This window comes from Pelobates fuscus, chromosome 7 (genome assembly GCF_036172605.1).
Source record: "Pelobates fuscus isolate aPelFus1 chromosome 7, aPelFus1.pri, whole genome shotgun sequence".
In the NCBI taxonomy this organism is placed as follows: Eukaryota; Metazoa; Chordata; class Amphibia; order Anura; family Pelobatidae; genus Pelobates; species Pelobates fuscus.
Window position 1 is genome coordinate 35131741 of NC_086323.1, and position 15799 is coordinate 35147539.

General features: G+C 34.2%; 1 protein-coding gene across 3 annotated transcripts in view; it reads right to left on the bottom strand.

The window, feature by feature from the left end:
* The window catches only part of NEGR1 (neuronal growth regulator 1), a 473994-nt gene that overhangs the window by 201776 nt on the left and 256419 nt on the right, over positions 1 to 15799 (bottom strand). For all 3 annotated transcript variants that reach the window (XM_063427922.1, XM_063427923.1, XM_063427924.1), the window contains exon 4: positions 22 to 153. In XM_063427922.1, coding sequence (XP_063283992.1) covers positions 22 to 153 — 132 coding nt within the window. The remainder of the gene's footprint in view (positions 1 to 21; positions 154 to 15799) is intronic.

The window sequence follows — 15799 nt, forward strand, 5'->3', positions numbered from 1 at the left end:
TGGTTAAACATGGTTACTTACAGTTAACGATGACACTGACTTTCTTCACATCGGGAAACGAGACTGCATTCTCAGCAGAACATTCATAGAAGCCCGCCTGGTCCTTTGTAATGCTATAAATATCCAGATATTGGCCACTGCCAAGTGGTTTAGCTACAAAAGATACATTAATATAAAAATGTATTACAAATTTAAAGAGCAAATTTATAAAAACAGCAACAGTGCTGGTCACTTGGCAAAATCCATTAATAACAGCAACATGTTTTACCACATCAGCTAAAAATGTTGACGCCAATTAGAAACTAGTGCCTTTGGATCAAATATATTCTTTTATTTTAGAAAATCATTTGCACTGTATATAAAAACCTGCAAGCTACTTTCTGATATCAACTAACATGTCAAAAGCTAAATTGAAATGATATGGGATTTTGCAACGTAAATGCAAATTACATTTAAAAAATGGCCATACAGTACAGCACTATTACATGTTTGCATGTCTAATAATAACTGGACTCCTATAAGAATATATTCATACAATTCTGATTTCAAAACAAATCTTCTTTGTTGAATAATAATTGGAAAGATTATTGTATCAGATGAAGTTGGAAGCCTCAGAAAACAGGGACAAGTATTCTCATCTAATTATTGAACACAGATCTTTGTCTTCCTGAATACAACAATAGAGACTGTGTGCTTTGACAAGAAGCAGACAATTCTCACCTATTTTTTTGGTAATGAAATATCTTGTTAGGTGATATCACAGGTACTGCTGATGCTTAATTTTGTTTTTCAAGAAAATCATTACTCAACAACAGCAAGCATTCTTCACAAATCCCAGCTCAGTTTAATAGCATAAGACCCTTGTATAGATTGGCTTCTATAACTTCGGAGCAATAGAAGGACATACAAACATTTAAATTTGCCCAGTTTGTGACTAAGCAAAACTCTATAAGTAAAGTAGAGGATACCACTCTCTCCTGGTTCTCAAGGTGCAACCGGGCCCGAGGTCAGCTGAACCCCACTATCAGATATAAAAAATAAGCAATGGTCCAGGCACTCAAGATTAACCCCTTAAGGACACATGACATGTGTGACATGTCATGATTCCCTTTTATTCCAGAAGTTTGATCCTTAAGGGGTTAAAGCCAAGGTAGCAGTTTTATTGAAGGAAGAAACAACAACCTTTCGACCCAACCATGTTTTTGTCAACCACCCAGTTGAGTCAAAACTTTGCTGTTTCTTGCTCCAATAAAACTGCTACCTTGGCTTTCACCTTGCGTGCCTGGACCAATTCTTATTTTTCATAAGCAAAATTTTGTGGCAGTTTCCTCAGGGCAAATGCGTATGGAAGTATCTATTTAAGTACATTAAAAACTATAAAGAGAAATGAAGAAGGCTATCTCTGAAAACATTCTAAAAGTTAATAATTTATTTTCCACCCCTACACATTGTCGGAATCATTCTACTTTTTTCAGTGGCGGTCTATTAACCAGGATATGTAGTTATATGTGCTAGAATAGAAGCATGCAAAAACACTGTTTTTAGATCATTGCTATAATACTAATTGAATCATCCCTCTTTGTGTGCCAATAAAAGCATAAATCTTAATTACATGGCATCATATTTCAACTACTCATCTTTAGATTTATGTTACAAGAAAATACAAGTCGATTTGATTAATCTAAAACTCACTTTCTCACCCTTTGGAACATTTACCTTATAGAACACTTGATTTGTCCAGAGATTATTTCACTACCACTCATGTGGTGTATGATACCCCTGATACATGTTCAAAAGTTTTACATCAGGGATATTTGATTTTAAAAAAACAGTAATTTGTGATAAGTGATTAAATAAAGGGAATTAAGCAAAAAGTCTACAATGCAGCAGCTGCAAAGTATTAAATATGTAGTAGGACTTGATTTAAAATTAAGCTAAACATTTTTGGATACTTTTTTTTTAAATAATAAAAATACATTGAAATATAAAAAATTGCTTTACGACATGCCAACATTATTTATTAGTACGGTTAGAATGTACTTAATATATATAACATATATTCCAAATATATTTAAATATGTCAAAAATATAAAAATATAGTATTTTTCATAATATGAAATCATTTGTAAAGCTTACCCAACAATATTAAATGTACAAAGTGGTCTTAAATAGTAGTGCCAGCAGGCACATTCCTTTGGTTGCTCCATCATTTATTTTTATTTTTTTCATTTTTGCACCACTTTTGCAAAACATTTTGATACATTTCTCCTATATGATATAACTCAGGAGATAGTACACAAACAGTCCTGTTGAGAAATGTTTATCTTCCACTCCATTGATATTGGGGTCCAAATTGCTAGCATAACTGTGAGATCATAACTACACTCCCTTCTTTTTCATTTCAATGGAACTAAGGGAATTTTGTAAGTTATTTGAAAGCACTGTAAGGTACAAATTATAATTAGAGAGAGGACTAAGCACTATCTCAAAGCAAATCCTGCTAATCTTTATGTACTTAGCTTGTAAATGTAAACATTTCACATAATGAAATCTTCAAATCAAAGCAGAGTTGCTACAGTAATTGCAAGCAAACCTAAAGAATTTAAAATCCGAAACAGTACACACGCAGGCAGACTCTTAGCTCTAGTTTTCAATACACATATGCTAATCCTCAAATACACATAGCAACACAGTATAAGAAGAGTCAAAATTATCTACTAGTAACATTAGCAAGGAGATATGAATTGCTTACAGAAGATCAGAGAATATGTGATGTCTTGGCGCGAAAAATAAAAATCAAGAAATAAATAATTGCAAATGCAAACAGAGTGCTCTCTTCTGTGATATTCACGATAAATAGAATTATAACAAGAAATCTCCGACAATAGAAGCAGCTGTGATGGTTGTATGCATGATTGGCACAGAGATCCTCAGAGGCTAGTTGGAATCAACTGCGACGCGCATGTTTACTAACATTCTGAAAAGATACAAAATGGAATTTTAAAAAGGAAGTTATTGGCTTATTGGCTGAGGCTGCTACTCATTTAGATTGTGTTATTGTGCTGTTTAATACCCATTGAGAGGTGAATTTGTGCATCGCATGTTTATTGTTCACTGTTGGCATGCGCCCTAATGGTATCTAGGATTTATCTTTTTCTGGATATTTAACTATGTATGTTTGGTCCTGTGTGTTCCAAAGAAGTCTTGTGTTTGTGTTGAACTTTTTGCATTATAGATTATTAAATAAAGAGGCACTCCCAACTAGTATTGACTCATTTTTAGAACACCTTATATAAATAATTCATTTAAAACAAGCAAAATAACCAATACAAAATAATAAATCAAATAAATAATACTTACGTGTGAAGTTACTTTATTTAAACTTTATATCATCAGCATCTGTCCTTACCAAGAAACAGTTCTGTCAGGAATCCCTCATTCTGGTATATGGAGCCTGAACTGTTGGACACATTTGTGCAGAATGGGCACTAGCTATTTAACACTCTTTCAACTGATTAGAAAAGTGACAATCAGTAGCCTACACGTGAGGTACGTTAAAACTAAAATATCTAGTAAACTGCTTGTTTGCCCAATGCTGTAAAGGCACTGACTTGCAGATTTCAAATGCTCTCTGTGTGCAGCCTCAGTTTTGCTCAGAATAGGGATTAATGTTAATTATTAGCTTTCTACTTATAGATGTTGTTTGCTCAACTGCAACTCCCAAAATTGTTTTCTGTGCTACTTGATGACACGTACAATTGTACAATTGTACAATTGTACAAATATTGCTTGGACGGAAGTGAGAGAAAGGAAAGAGCTTTGACATTCTGCATCATTGTTCAGGAGATAACAAGAAGGAAGTATTTTAGAATGATTTTATGAGGTGGGTGGGATTGAAGGAAAAGGATTAAGATACAGAATGCTGCAAAATATTAATGTATTTTTAATTATTTAGGTAAAAAGCTACAAAATGCATAAAAGTCATGTTGGTCACTGGAGTGCCTCTTTGAATAATAGAAAAGGCCTGAGGGTAGACATATTTCATTTTTAAATTACCAGCAACTTTACCAGTAAGTAACTTTGACACATTCCCTCACCGAAACTTGAATAATCATGCTTACTTTAATATTGCTTTACAAAATACTGCAACATTTACCCCATAAATATCTGCTTATGCTTTTATCTGCTCCAGTGCAATATTTCCCCTGGCAGAAAAAAAACAATGTTTTTCTAAAGCCATATTCTGTTCCTCTAAGTAGATGGTTTTTGGTATCCTTGGACAACTGATGTTTAAAATAGTTTTATCCTACATTTATGTGCTCGCTATCTTATGTATTGTCCAAATATTATACATACACAAACAAAATATATAGATTGAAGTTCACTAAACTAGTTCACTAGCTTCAAAGCATACTAGAAAAATATACATTTTTAAAAACGTATTTAGGCAAAATTAACAAAGATGTTGTTATAGTAGATACATCATATTTCCTGCCTTAATGCTAACATATCCCATTTCCCTACTCTAGCAAGTAGGAAAATATATCCATGGCAATACAACTATGGGTTAATTCCTTTTATCCCCAATTACAGAGGAACCTAATTAAAATAAAGGTAAACATACCATCTATTACTTCTCCAGCCCTCAGTCTTTTTGCCCCTGTCCTATGCCCTATAGGACAGAATTTTTGGGGCCAATTTTGGCAATTCCCAATTTGTCTCTTGGCTTACCTGGGGGTTGCTACCCCCTGTCCTAAGTGAGTTGAGCATGTCTTCCTTAGGAAGCTTCAGGACATGGCCCTGTGCAAAGGTCCCCCTGAAGGAACCCCTTTAGTGACCAGGGGTAACTTGCAGTGACCCTAAGGGTAGCAAGTAATAAAATACCCTGGGATCTGCCCCCTCCTCCCTGGATGTTGGTTTACCTGTTTTCAGAGCCTCCCTGGTGCTCATGTGTTGCCGAATGTAATACAATAACTGAGGATGTAAAAAAATTAAATGATTTAAACTGTAACTGCTATTGACTCCAAGTAAGGACATTGCCAAACTAATTAAAACAACAACAGATTGAAGCCATTTCAAATTTTGGATGGCAGTAAGATTTGTCACAGGATCATTGGGCAGGGATATTCTACCCTTTTCACTAGGCTTTGTTGAAAGTATCTACACAATTTGGTAGCACAAGCAGTATAAAAATACCACCCTATTGTGCCCAGCTGAATAATAAGTTAGGAAAGGACTGGTTAGAATTTCGCAAGTAGTCCGTTAATTAACATTCTAAATAGATATGTGCAGGTTCTACATCTGTTAGGATGGTCATAGCTGAAAGGCCGGGAATCTTTGCAAACATGTAAACCCCTGCTTCTATATTATTAGGTTCTATATTAGGACTGGCGCAGTACAACATTGCGTTTTACTGCATCAGATATATAGGGTGTAATGCGCCAGAGTGGGAAAAAAGAGCTAGTTAGTCTATTATCGGACACCCTTAATGCTAACAATCTCGCCTCTGAGATTTTTAGATCTGAATTATCTAATAGTGCAATAATGCAGTGAGTTTTTTTACTAGTGATAATATTATATAGAAATGATTCATTACATGCCAATCAAAGTAACAACAAGTAATACATCTGTATACATCAGGAAATATAGGCTATATAAATGGATATCAGTCTTTTATAGGTACTGTTTTACCTCAAATTACATTTTATTGAGTGGCGGAACTGAAGTAGAGGAGGCCCTGGTGCAAGAAATCTTTTGGGCCCCTATCTAGTGCAAGGGTTACCAAAAGGTAGATCCTCATCTGTCATGCAAATCCCACAATGCTTTGCCAGCTGGGGATCAACCATTTGCCCATCTTTGGAAGGTTGTATCAGTGATCAGTGTTTGTGCATTTGAACATAAGCATATTTTTGTATGAAGTAGGAATCACATGTATTTGCATATACTGTTGCTATTTGAATGCCGCGGTGTCTTTGTATGTAATGTTGGCATTCCAAAGCAGGTGTGCATTTGTGTGTAGTGTTAGTGTTTGAATGCAGGGGTGTGTTTGTATTTAGTGTTGGAATTTGAATGCAGATGTACATTTGTGTGTAGTGTTGATGTTTTAATGCAGGGGTGTGTTTGTATGTGGTGTTGATGTTTGACTGCAGAGGTGTATCTGTGTATAGTGTTGGCATTTGAATGCAGTTGTACATTTGTGTGTAGTGTTGGCATTTGAATGAGGGGATTTAGGGACATATACACATACACTGCAACACACATATACTAACTGCACCACCAATAGTTCTGCCAGCGGCTGTGTGTGATTTTAAATCATGGATAGACCATAATCCATAAAGTCAGTCAGAGACATTAGTTAATGAAAAGCCCCCGGCTCTTTGTTTACTGTAAGGTATCCAGAAGAACAATGTATCTTAAATGATCACTGGCAGACACAGCTGACTTTCTGTCAGCAAGCTTGGAAAAGTTAAGGTTGTGTTATATGTTTCTAGTTTCAATGCACATGGGACTTAATTATTTCATTTTCTGAAAGAAAAAGAAAGCCACAATAATGTATTACCTTCAAAAAAAGATATATTATGACAAAAAAAATGAATTCAAAATGTTACTGCGCCAGACAAAAGTAGGAAATATTCAAAATGTGCTTCAATTATTTTTTTTTCCAAAGAAAAACTTTTAATGAACTTCATCAAATGTAAACCTCTGTTCATCTAATCCCAAAACCCCACACTGGATGTCACTTCACAATCTTTATCGTACCAAGGTGAATTTTGGTAGATGTTCGTGAATAGTTCGCCTGAACTACAAATGGAAAAACAAAAAACAACAACCAATGTGCTTAAAACTTTACTTTTATTTAAGTTAATAAAATAGGTGCAATAAGTGTACCTAGACAAAAAAAAAAGAAAATAAATATAAATAAAAATAAAATATATACCAGATAGTTTCCACTATTCATAGGGCAATACAATGCTGAATCCACACTTAGTACTTAATATAGTTGATGGTACTATAGTGAAGAAATAAACCTAGGTATGTAAAGTATAAAGAAAAGTGTGTATCAGCCACTCTAAATTCATATACCTTCATCTATATCGTGCTATAATAGCTACTAAATTAATAGTGGCTAAACAGTGGAGAGGAAGCGTAAAGAGAGAGAATATTTGTGGTAGCCCTAATCAAGATAGAGAATAAGCTAATGTGCCTTCGATGGCACCCCTAACCCAAAAAGACTACTCTCTCACTATTAGCCCACCTTGCCCAATCCTCCTCAAAATAATAGAAAATAATAATAATAATAATAATAATAATAATGGAACACGTAAAGATATAACTAACGTAGTTCACAGCAGAGGTAAATAGAAGTTGCCGCAATTATTATGCGGTAGTCCTGACTTCAAATATATAACTAGATATTACCCCTCAATGCCCAAGCCTCAAATAGTTCAAGGCTAAAATTTCGATATCAGTGGAAAACAAATCCAGTATTACGGTATGCGGTAGTGACATACTGACATTTTACAGTATATTGGAATGCTACCCGAGCCCCTATTTGCCTGAACTCCAACACGCTTTCTGTTCTGCAATGTTTGTTGGGCTTTGAAAGGTGTATCCCAGCTGTTTGTGCCAAGCAGGTTCAGATTTATTCTGTTTTGTATTGTACTGTTTTTTTTTTATTTGTAGCAATATGAATGTATTTTGACAACAACATATTTCACCAAATGTATACTATCTTCTTCTCCTACTTCATCGACCCTCTAGTGTTTGCTTATCCCATACCATAAATTAAAAATGTGAAGACTTTCCTTACTTGAAATTAAAACATCTCTAAGGTGAAACCATTGACCAACACTCCACCCATTACTCTTCCCACCACTGTTATTGACTTCTGTAGAATCACTAATCTTTGAAAAGTGCATTAAATGGTCTTCGGCCAAGTGCCCTTTCAACAAATAAATCAGCTTTAATACTGATGTATGTCTAAATACTATTATTAAAATTGGATTATTAAAGGGACACTCAAAACAATACAACCACTATATAACAAGAAAGGGAAAGTACAAAACTAATAAAACATACATATAATCCTGGGTGCTACCACCCAGTGCAAAACAAACACCTATACGTTCACAGAAAAACACAATGCAAAAAATGGTGCAGAACTATACACAGGAATATATCCTTCATATTTTATACATGTGACAGTGCATCATTAAAACAATTAAGAAGCACATACTACCTCTTTTAGTACTTGGGCACCAATGCTGAACTCATTTATTGATGTCCAAAATCATTTGCTCTAAACAATTTACAATCAGCCATGTGTGATTAGAAGTTTTTACTTTCTGCTATTAAACTACAGGGTTCATCTTAAGGCCAGATACTCTATCAGCCCAAAAAAGTAGATTACGAACTAAGGTTCTCCAAGTGAACAAAATGGACGCTCTGTTGTCTTTTTTCTAAACAGGAAGAGTGGAGGGGTGGATAAGTCCAACACATTCCACCTATCATTGTTATCACTCAAATATGGCTAAACAGATCAATGTTACTAAAATGCTTTAACTCATACAATAAACTATAATGGTATGGTACTATGGCATGGTACTATGGTACTTAAAATGTCCTATTTAACAAAAAGTCAAGGTCTCCGTAATTGATGGTTTATTTTTTGCTAGTATTCCCTAACATTTATCAGAAGACTTTAGCTTCAAAAAAGAATAAAAAAAAACTGTTTTTTGAAACTACACATTTTTAAAAGTAAGAAAACATTACTTAGTATTTGGATGCCATTTACTTTTAACATGTAAAACATCACAGAGAAAACAAGACAAAAAGACTTAAAAGTTCAGTTGAAATGTGTTGTTCATTAAATCTAAAAATAGATAGAAGCCAAGCGTAGTTCAAGTCCGTGAAAGTCGGACAGCTGGATGTTGACAAGGGCAAACTGCCCGTACTTCCTGAAGCAGCTATTATCTTAAGTTCCAACTCTAAAATGTCAAAATAACATGGCCAAATGAAGGTCTCTGCACTAAATCCTCCAAAGAAAACCAAAGTTTGCCCTTTACAGAGCAAGGTATAAAATTTTATGCAGTAATGTTTGCAATCCATTGGTCAGCACTATGCATTTCTCAAATCCTTTGGCTCAACATGCTGTTTTGTCACCTTAAGTGAGCCTATCTTCTTGATTTATCCTGACATATGTGAAATGATTATACCTTAAAATAACTAAGTGTCAAAACTAATAAACGTTCTAAAAATTCCTTACAAACAATGTCCACACTATGTTTGCTCTATAAAGTAAAGGTTGCTATTTTTCAGAGATATATGTTATAATTGAGAATCAATAATAAAACACCTATAAATTATCCCTATTCACCAGTTGATTCCCCTAGCTATCCTATTGAAAATGTAAAGGAACATTTTATGGGGTAAAGCAGCACAGGTAGCAAAAGGGTGGCAAGATATTTGAGTATGTAGGTCCCAACAACAGCTATGAAGATCGGCCATGTTTTATTGCATATGCCTTGCAGCATATTACAAAAATGCTAGTCTATACTATGTAGTATTTTTGTGCCGCAGAAATAAATAAAATAACCCTTTAAACTTTTTTATTTTTCCAATTTTATTCAAAATTCTATGATTAGAATTTTCCACGTTTAACAGAAGTTAACATAAAAGGAGAAAGGAAAAGACAACATAATTAACGAAAAACAACTTGAGATGAAGTACAATCAGAAATACAGCCACATGTGGGAGTTTTGTGGTGCAGGTTACAAATGTTAAGAGGGTTCAAACAACATGGCTCAATCTAAGAATTTCAGGAACTCATCAGTGGGTTCGTTGAAAGACCACCAGAATTTTTAATATTATGTCTACTTACTTCCTATATTTACAAAGAGATTTTTTAGTTTGGTTTGAAAATGAAATTAAAATGTAGAAATCCACACTGCGGTTTTTATCTATATCCTGGAACTAAGTGTCTCCCTGTCCTTCATGGCTCACTGTAGATCCATGTTAAAAGGTCATAATGTTTCGATTTCCCCTTCTCCTTCAATGCAACGTATGTCCTTGCTCTTCCTGCTCTGACGTGGATCATGATGTATATTGTTAGTGTTCGTATTAGTTTCTTTTTTCTTTTGTCCAGTTCAATGCTTCTAATAGACAAGCACTGGGGATATAGGGAGCATAAGTGGCAATCGATGTGCTTTGCCAGTTGGATACTTCTCATAAAGAAATATTAAATCCAATAAATCCCTCTAACAAGCATTGGACAAGTTTGCTATCATCGTGCTGAATGTGATGATGCTAAATGTGAAGAACTTTAATTTTTAAAGGTTCTAAAGAGGAAGAAACTCTAGTGGCTGTGAGTCTGAGAGCGACTAAGGAAGTGCTTTTGTAGAAATGTAAACCTTGCCATTTCCCAGAAAAGGCAATATTTGACTTGGTCTGAAAAAGAGTAGAAGGTTCTGTATGCCAAAACTACTTTATTAAATAAAGTGGTTTTGGCGTTATATTATCCCTTCAAAGGAAAACAAAAATTAATAGTAAAGGTGTTTTTCAATGCATTGTTAAATGGTGCTGCCAAACTGGCTGTCTTCTACTAAGTGTTCTTCCTTAATAAATTAATGTATTAATTTATCTTATTACATAAACACTGTTGATGTGCTGCAACCTATAGAAATTTGCAACCCTGGCTGGATCAATTTGTATAAAGTGGTATGTTGCACACTATCTACATCTAGTAACCCTGTATGGTGATGTTTGACAAAGTAAAAAAACAAAAAACTTACACAAACCAAAATACTTTTAGACTCATCTTTATTTTTAAAGAATGTACAACTTTAATTGAAATCGGGATGTCTGTTCTCTGCATTGTTATATTCAAAAACTCCAGCTGGCAATTATATTTATTCACGTTAATGTGATGCACAAATCTAAAATGATGAAAATTAAAATCTAAAGTGTACAATCTTGCTAAAATATAAAACTCCTACTGGTGCTTAAATGCTAAAAGTTGATTGCAGGTTCCCTTATGAAATAAAAAGGTACAACAGATTCGAAACACAGGTGTTGGTATGAAGAATTTTGGCTGATTGAAAAATCACTGTACAATATGTTTAATCAAACAATAGAGGGATTAAAATGTGTTTTAATTCAGAAGAAATCAGCCCTCATGACACACGGCGTTTCATCCAAAATGACAAGAGGCAGTTGTAGAGAACATTACCTTTTTTAATGACATCAAAATTGCCAAGGTTCGGAAATATGCTCAGCTGTAAAAGCCAAACTTTTGAGAAAAAATAAAATGAAAAACGGTGACTTTTCTTTTTCAATAACTCAGATCATGTTTGAGAAAGAAATGATCAAAACCAATGTAAGAATGTGCATACTTTACTTTTGTTGAGATTTGTGTATTTATTTTAAATAATCAAAATGTCACATTTGAAATTTGTATTTTGTACTTTGACTATGTCAGCCAAAATAGAGGACGAGGACATATGCTCTCTTTTAGTCCTAAATAAGACTGATTGATTGGTTTGGTAGGTATTCCCACACCGCTGTATTGAATGTAGTCTGCAAGTATTTTTTTTTTTTTTTATTATTATTTTTTTAAAATCTGAGTACTTTGATCACTACTGATTACCTTAGACTTCCAGTTACTGTTGTATATTATATGCTCCACCAGTCGGAGATGTAAAGCTGGTATTATATTCAACCCCTTTATGTTGGTTTAGAAACAGAGAGATATAGGGAAATATATATTTAATATATTGGGGTTGAATGGAGAGAATAATTCAGGGTTACGCATTTGGTGAGTTTGAAAGGTTTCTATAGTCACTATGATATTCACCATGATCTTTTATTTCTTGAATATCACAAGTTTGAATTCTGTGGAGTTCTTAGTATGACTGCTGTTTGTTTTATTCTGTTACCAGGACAACAACACATTTAATTTAAATCAAATTGAAATTGGCGAGGCAGACAATTACATGCTAAGGGACATTAAATGCGAGATCACTAAATATATATGAAATTTGTTTTACAAAAATGCTAAATGTGGCTAGAAAAAGATTTCTCTGCAAGGACACATCTGCACATAAAAAAATACAGTTTCTCAACTCCATTTTATTTTGAACAAAAGGTCAATTGGGTCTCTAACAGCTATAAATACAGATTTGAGACTGAGCCAGTAAACAAATTGGTACCTATAATGGACAAAGCTAAATCTCACTTGAAAATATAACATTAAAAAAATAGATATTTCATAAGCTACTTTGGATTATCAGGAAACCTGAATTTAGATATAGAAAGAGAAAAACAAATATTCTATAAATTTGGAAAGTGTAATGAATAAGAAATTACTTAAATGTCACTGTAAAACTTTTAAAATATTAATATTTACTGTACTTTATTGCATAGAGCTGTTTTTTATGATGTGAATCATATTTTTATTCCTGTAATGTTATTAAAAATAAATCATAAAATCCTTCCAATTGTAAATCTTAAAAATGAATCCCTAAAATACAGTAAATCACTGTCTAATTCTAATCAGAGCACATAGTAAATTGTTATTGCAATATTTTTTATAATAAAGCCAATTTACAAAATAGCATGTTGTGGTTAATTGAAAACTGACATGAAAAAGTTAGACCAAAAAGCGTGAACTCTGAGCCTAACAGTGCTTTAAACCCCTTTAACACTGAACCCTATAACATATGTTTAATACTATATCCTTCCGTTCTACTAAAGTTTATCACTGAACCTTGCAGCTCTCAACAGTTAATATACACCAAAGTATTCAGGGCTCCATAAACTTAATATTAAAGTGACAATGTAGGCACCCAGATCACTTCAGCCCATTGAAGTGGTCTGGGTGCAAACTCTCATCACCTTTAACCCTGCAAGTGTAATTATTGCAGTTTTTTTATAAACTTTGCAGGATACCAGACTTAAATAATGCTTTCCTATGGGGAGGTCTAATACGCACGCATGTCCATTGCCGCATATGCGAATTAGGTTGCATGAGGAGCGTGGGCAGAGTCTGACCCAGCGCCGAGGGACATCGGCGCTGGATTCAGGTAAGTGTCTGAAGGGGTTTTAACCCCTTCAGCGATGTGGGACTGTGACCTTGCCATGCTCAACAGCCAAATCCAGGAGAGTGACACCTACAATTATTTATGTTAACTGGTGACAAATAATTTGTGAACCCCGGAAAAACTGGGGTCAGCAAAGAGAGCTGGGGAAGATAATGATAGGTAAAAGATCACAAAAAGGTCAGCGATTGTGTCATAAAACTTTGGATGATATATATTTTTTATATAGATATATATATATACCCCATTTAAGCATGTTTAGGTGAGTGCAACCATCCCCCCATGTTTCCTATATATATTTGGGAGTCTAGCCAACTCCTTGGTTCTGCACCCCTCCCTGTTACAGGTGCCTCATCTCAGGTCCCTATTTAGCCTTGTACTGCAGAGAGCCTCAGATGGAATTTTTTCCCAAGTAAGTGGTTAATCTCATAAGAGCAGACATTAGACTGTGAGAGTAGGACCTGCCAAAGATGGGGTACATTGACGTTGTGGCAGGCTTATGCAATGTATGATCATATAATGTAACTAAATCCCCATTTTTTTGCCTAGATTAGGTGTTTTTAAAAAAAAACTTTTACAAACTAATAAAATCTGTCAACATTGAAGTTGCTGTTTAGTAGATAGGAGAGTGCGCTGGATCTTGTGTATTTATTGTATAATATGGCCCCCAGCAGCACCCCATTTAAGCATGTTTAATATATATGTGTATATATATATTTATTTTATGTGGGCGATTATGTGTTTGCCTTTCTGTAGGTATTTCTTGTTTTTTAATTGTTTTTATTTTCCACATGTGTCACTCTGCATTAAATTGCTTGGCTGTATCAAACAGATGTGCGTAAATACTTTTGGTACTGACTTCACCACAAACACTTACTTCATTTGATATGTTAGTGTACTAACTGAGAAGAACCTAATTATGGCTCGGAAATGACTACATAGATCTCCCATCATATAGAAAAAGCCAGACATTAGCTAATGGGTTATGCATCTTCATCTGCTGAGCCTATGCCCTAAGTGAGGTAAACATTAAGATGCCTACTATCCCTACAGGAAAATCCAAGCCACCAAAGTTGACATGGGTTTAAGGAAAGCTAGTAGAAATAGAGACGATTCCCAAAAGCAGAAGGTTAGAATAGCACTTTAATCAGAAATAGAATTTTAGCTAACCCTAATCCATACTATGCAAGCTACATAACCCATTCTATGAATTAGGATGTAACTCACATTAATAATACTGTGTCACCCATACCATATATTCCATAATGGTCCCGAATTTCATTATAGACAAGCTGTGACTATAGCTGAGTTGGATCATTTTTATAAAGTAGCTATTTTTAGTTGAATTTTGCAATTTGGTTTTCCATTCATTTCAATTTTCTGTTTGATAAATTTAATTTTTGCCATATTTGCCTGTCTGTCTGTATTTCTGTCTGTCTGTCTATCATTGACCAAGTCTAATTATCCCTATAGCTCCTTCAAAACAAACATAGACATGAACTTTGAGTTCTAAAGCATTTGATTTTTTCTTGGGTGTTATTATAATGTTTTTGAGAATTTCCCTGCATGGTATAAGTTTCTTGGGAGTTTAAATTCAGCCCTTAGAATGCCCTTGCAAAGCAAGGGACACATTTTTTTACTGCCTGTTCTTGTGCTAGTAATGATTGTGTCCCATAATTGAATTTAATCTGCTACAGGACTTGTTCCTTTCAGTTAGGAACATCACTTTTTCTGAAGATGAATTACACTAATATATGGTCACAGTGACAGTGCTATGATGATGCATTAGCACAATATAATCATGGAGTTTTGTAGTGTCCTAGAAGAATGGGTTGAACAAGAAGACTAAAAAATACTACTCAACAGTTTTGCAAAGTCAAAGGCTGAAGTTAGGCAAAAGGGACAGGAGTTTCTAATTTATTTACAAATAGGATAGAATATTATGTAGAATATTCAATTTTAAATTATCCGGCTTAATGCACTAAAGCCATACAACTCATTTTGGAAATAGCACTCACAAACTACAGAATTATACAATCAGAACGGGAGAATGGGCTGAGACGTTTTCTGATGACCTGCAATGCATTAAACTTAAAGGCTAGTTATGTAGTGAAATTATGCAAATCAACAAGACATAATGCAATCGCGAATCTCCGACCAATAATCTCTGCAGATTATCTCATTATGAAGACGTTTGAAAGGCTACAACAACAAGCAACAAGAGGAAAACCTCATCATAAATAAAATTATATTTTGTTGTAATGGCGCTCTAAATTTGCACAGCTAAATCTTAAAGCCATAAAAAGGTTCCTCGGTATTAGACGTTAAAATGAAATCTATATTTGGAATCTATAACGCAATCACTAAGAGTTATTAAACTATTTGTATTTCAGGACTATAATCTACCTCTGGCAAAATGAAAGTCTTTCATCCCACTTATAAAACCGCAAGTTGAGAAGTGCATATTATCTGCTTTGTATACTGTGAACAATTCACAGATTTTATATTTTAATTTTGAAGACTGCTTTCAAAACAATAAATTCAAAGTAAATGGCTATTTTAGTACACCTTCCCCCCCACACACACACACATGCACTCGCTAATATAACCAATAATTTAAGAAAGAAACTCAATTCTTCCACTGTACTATAGCAAATGCTACTGTCGTAATCCAATTACCCAAGTGTATATTTGTATGAAAATGA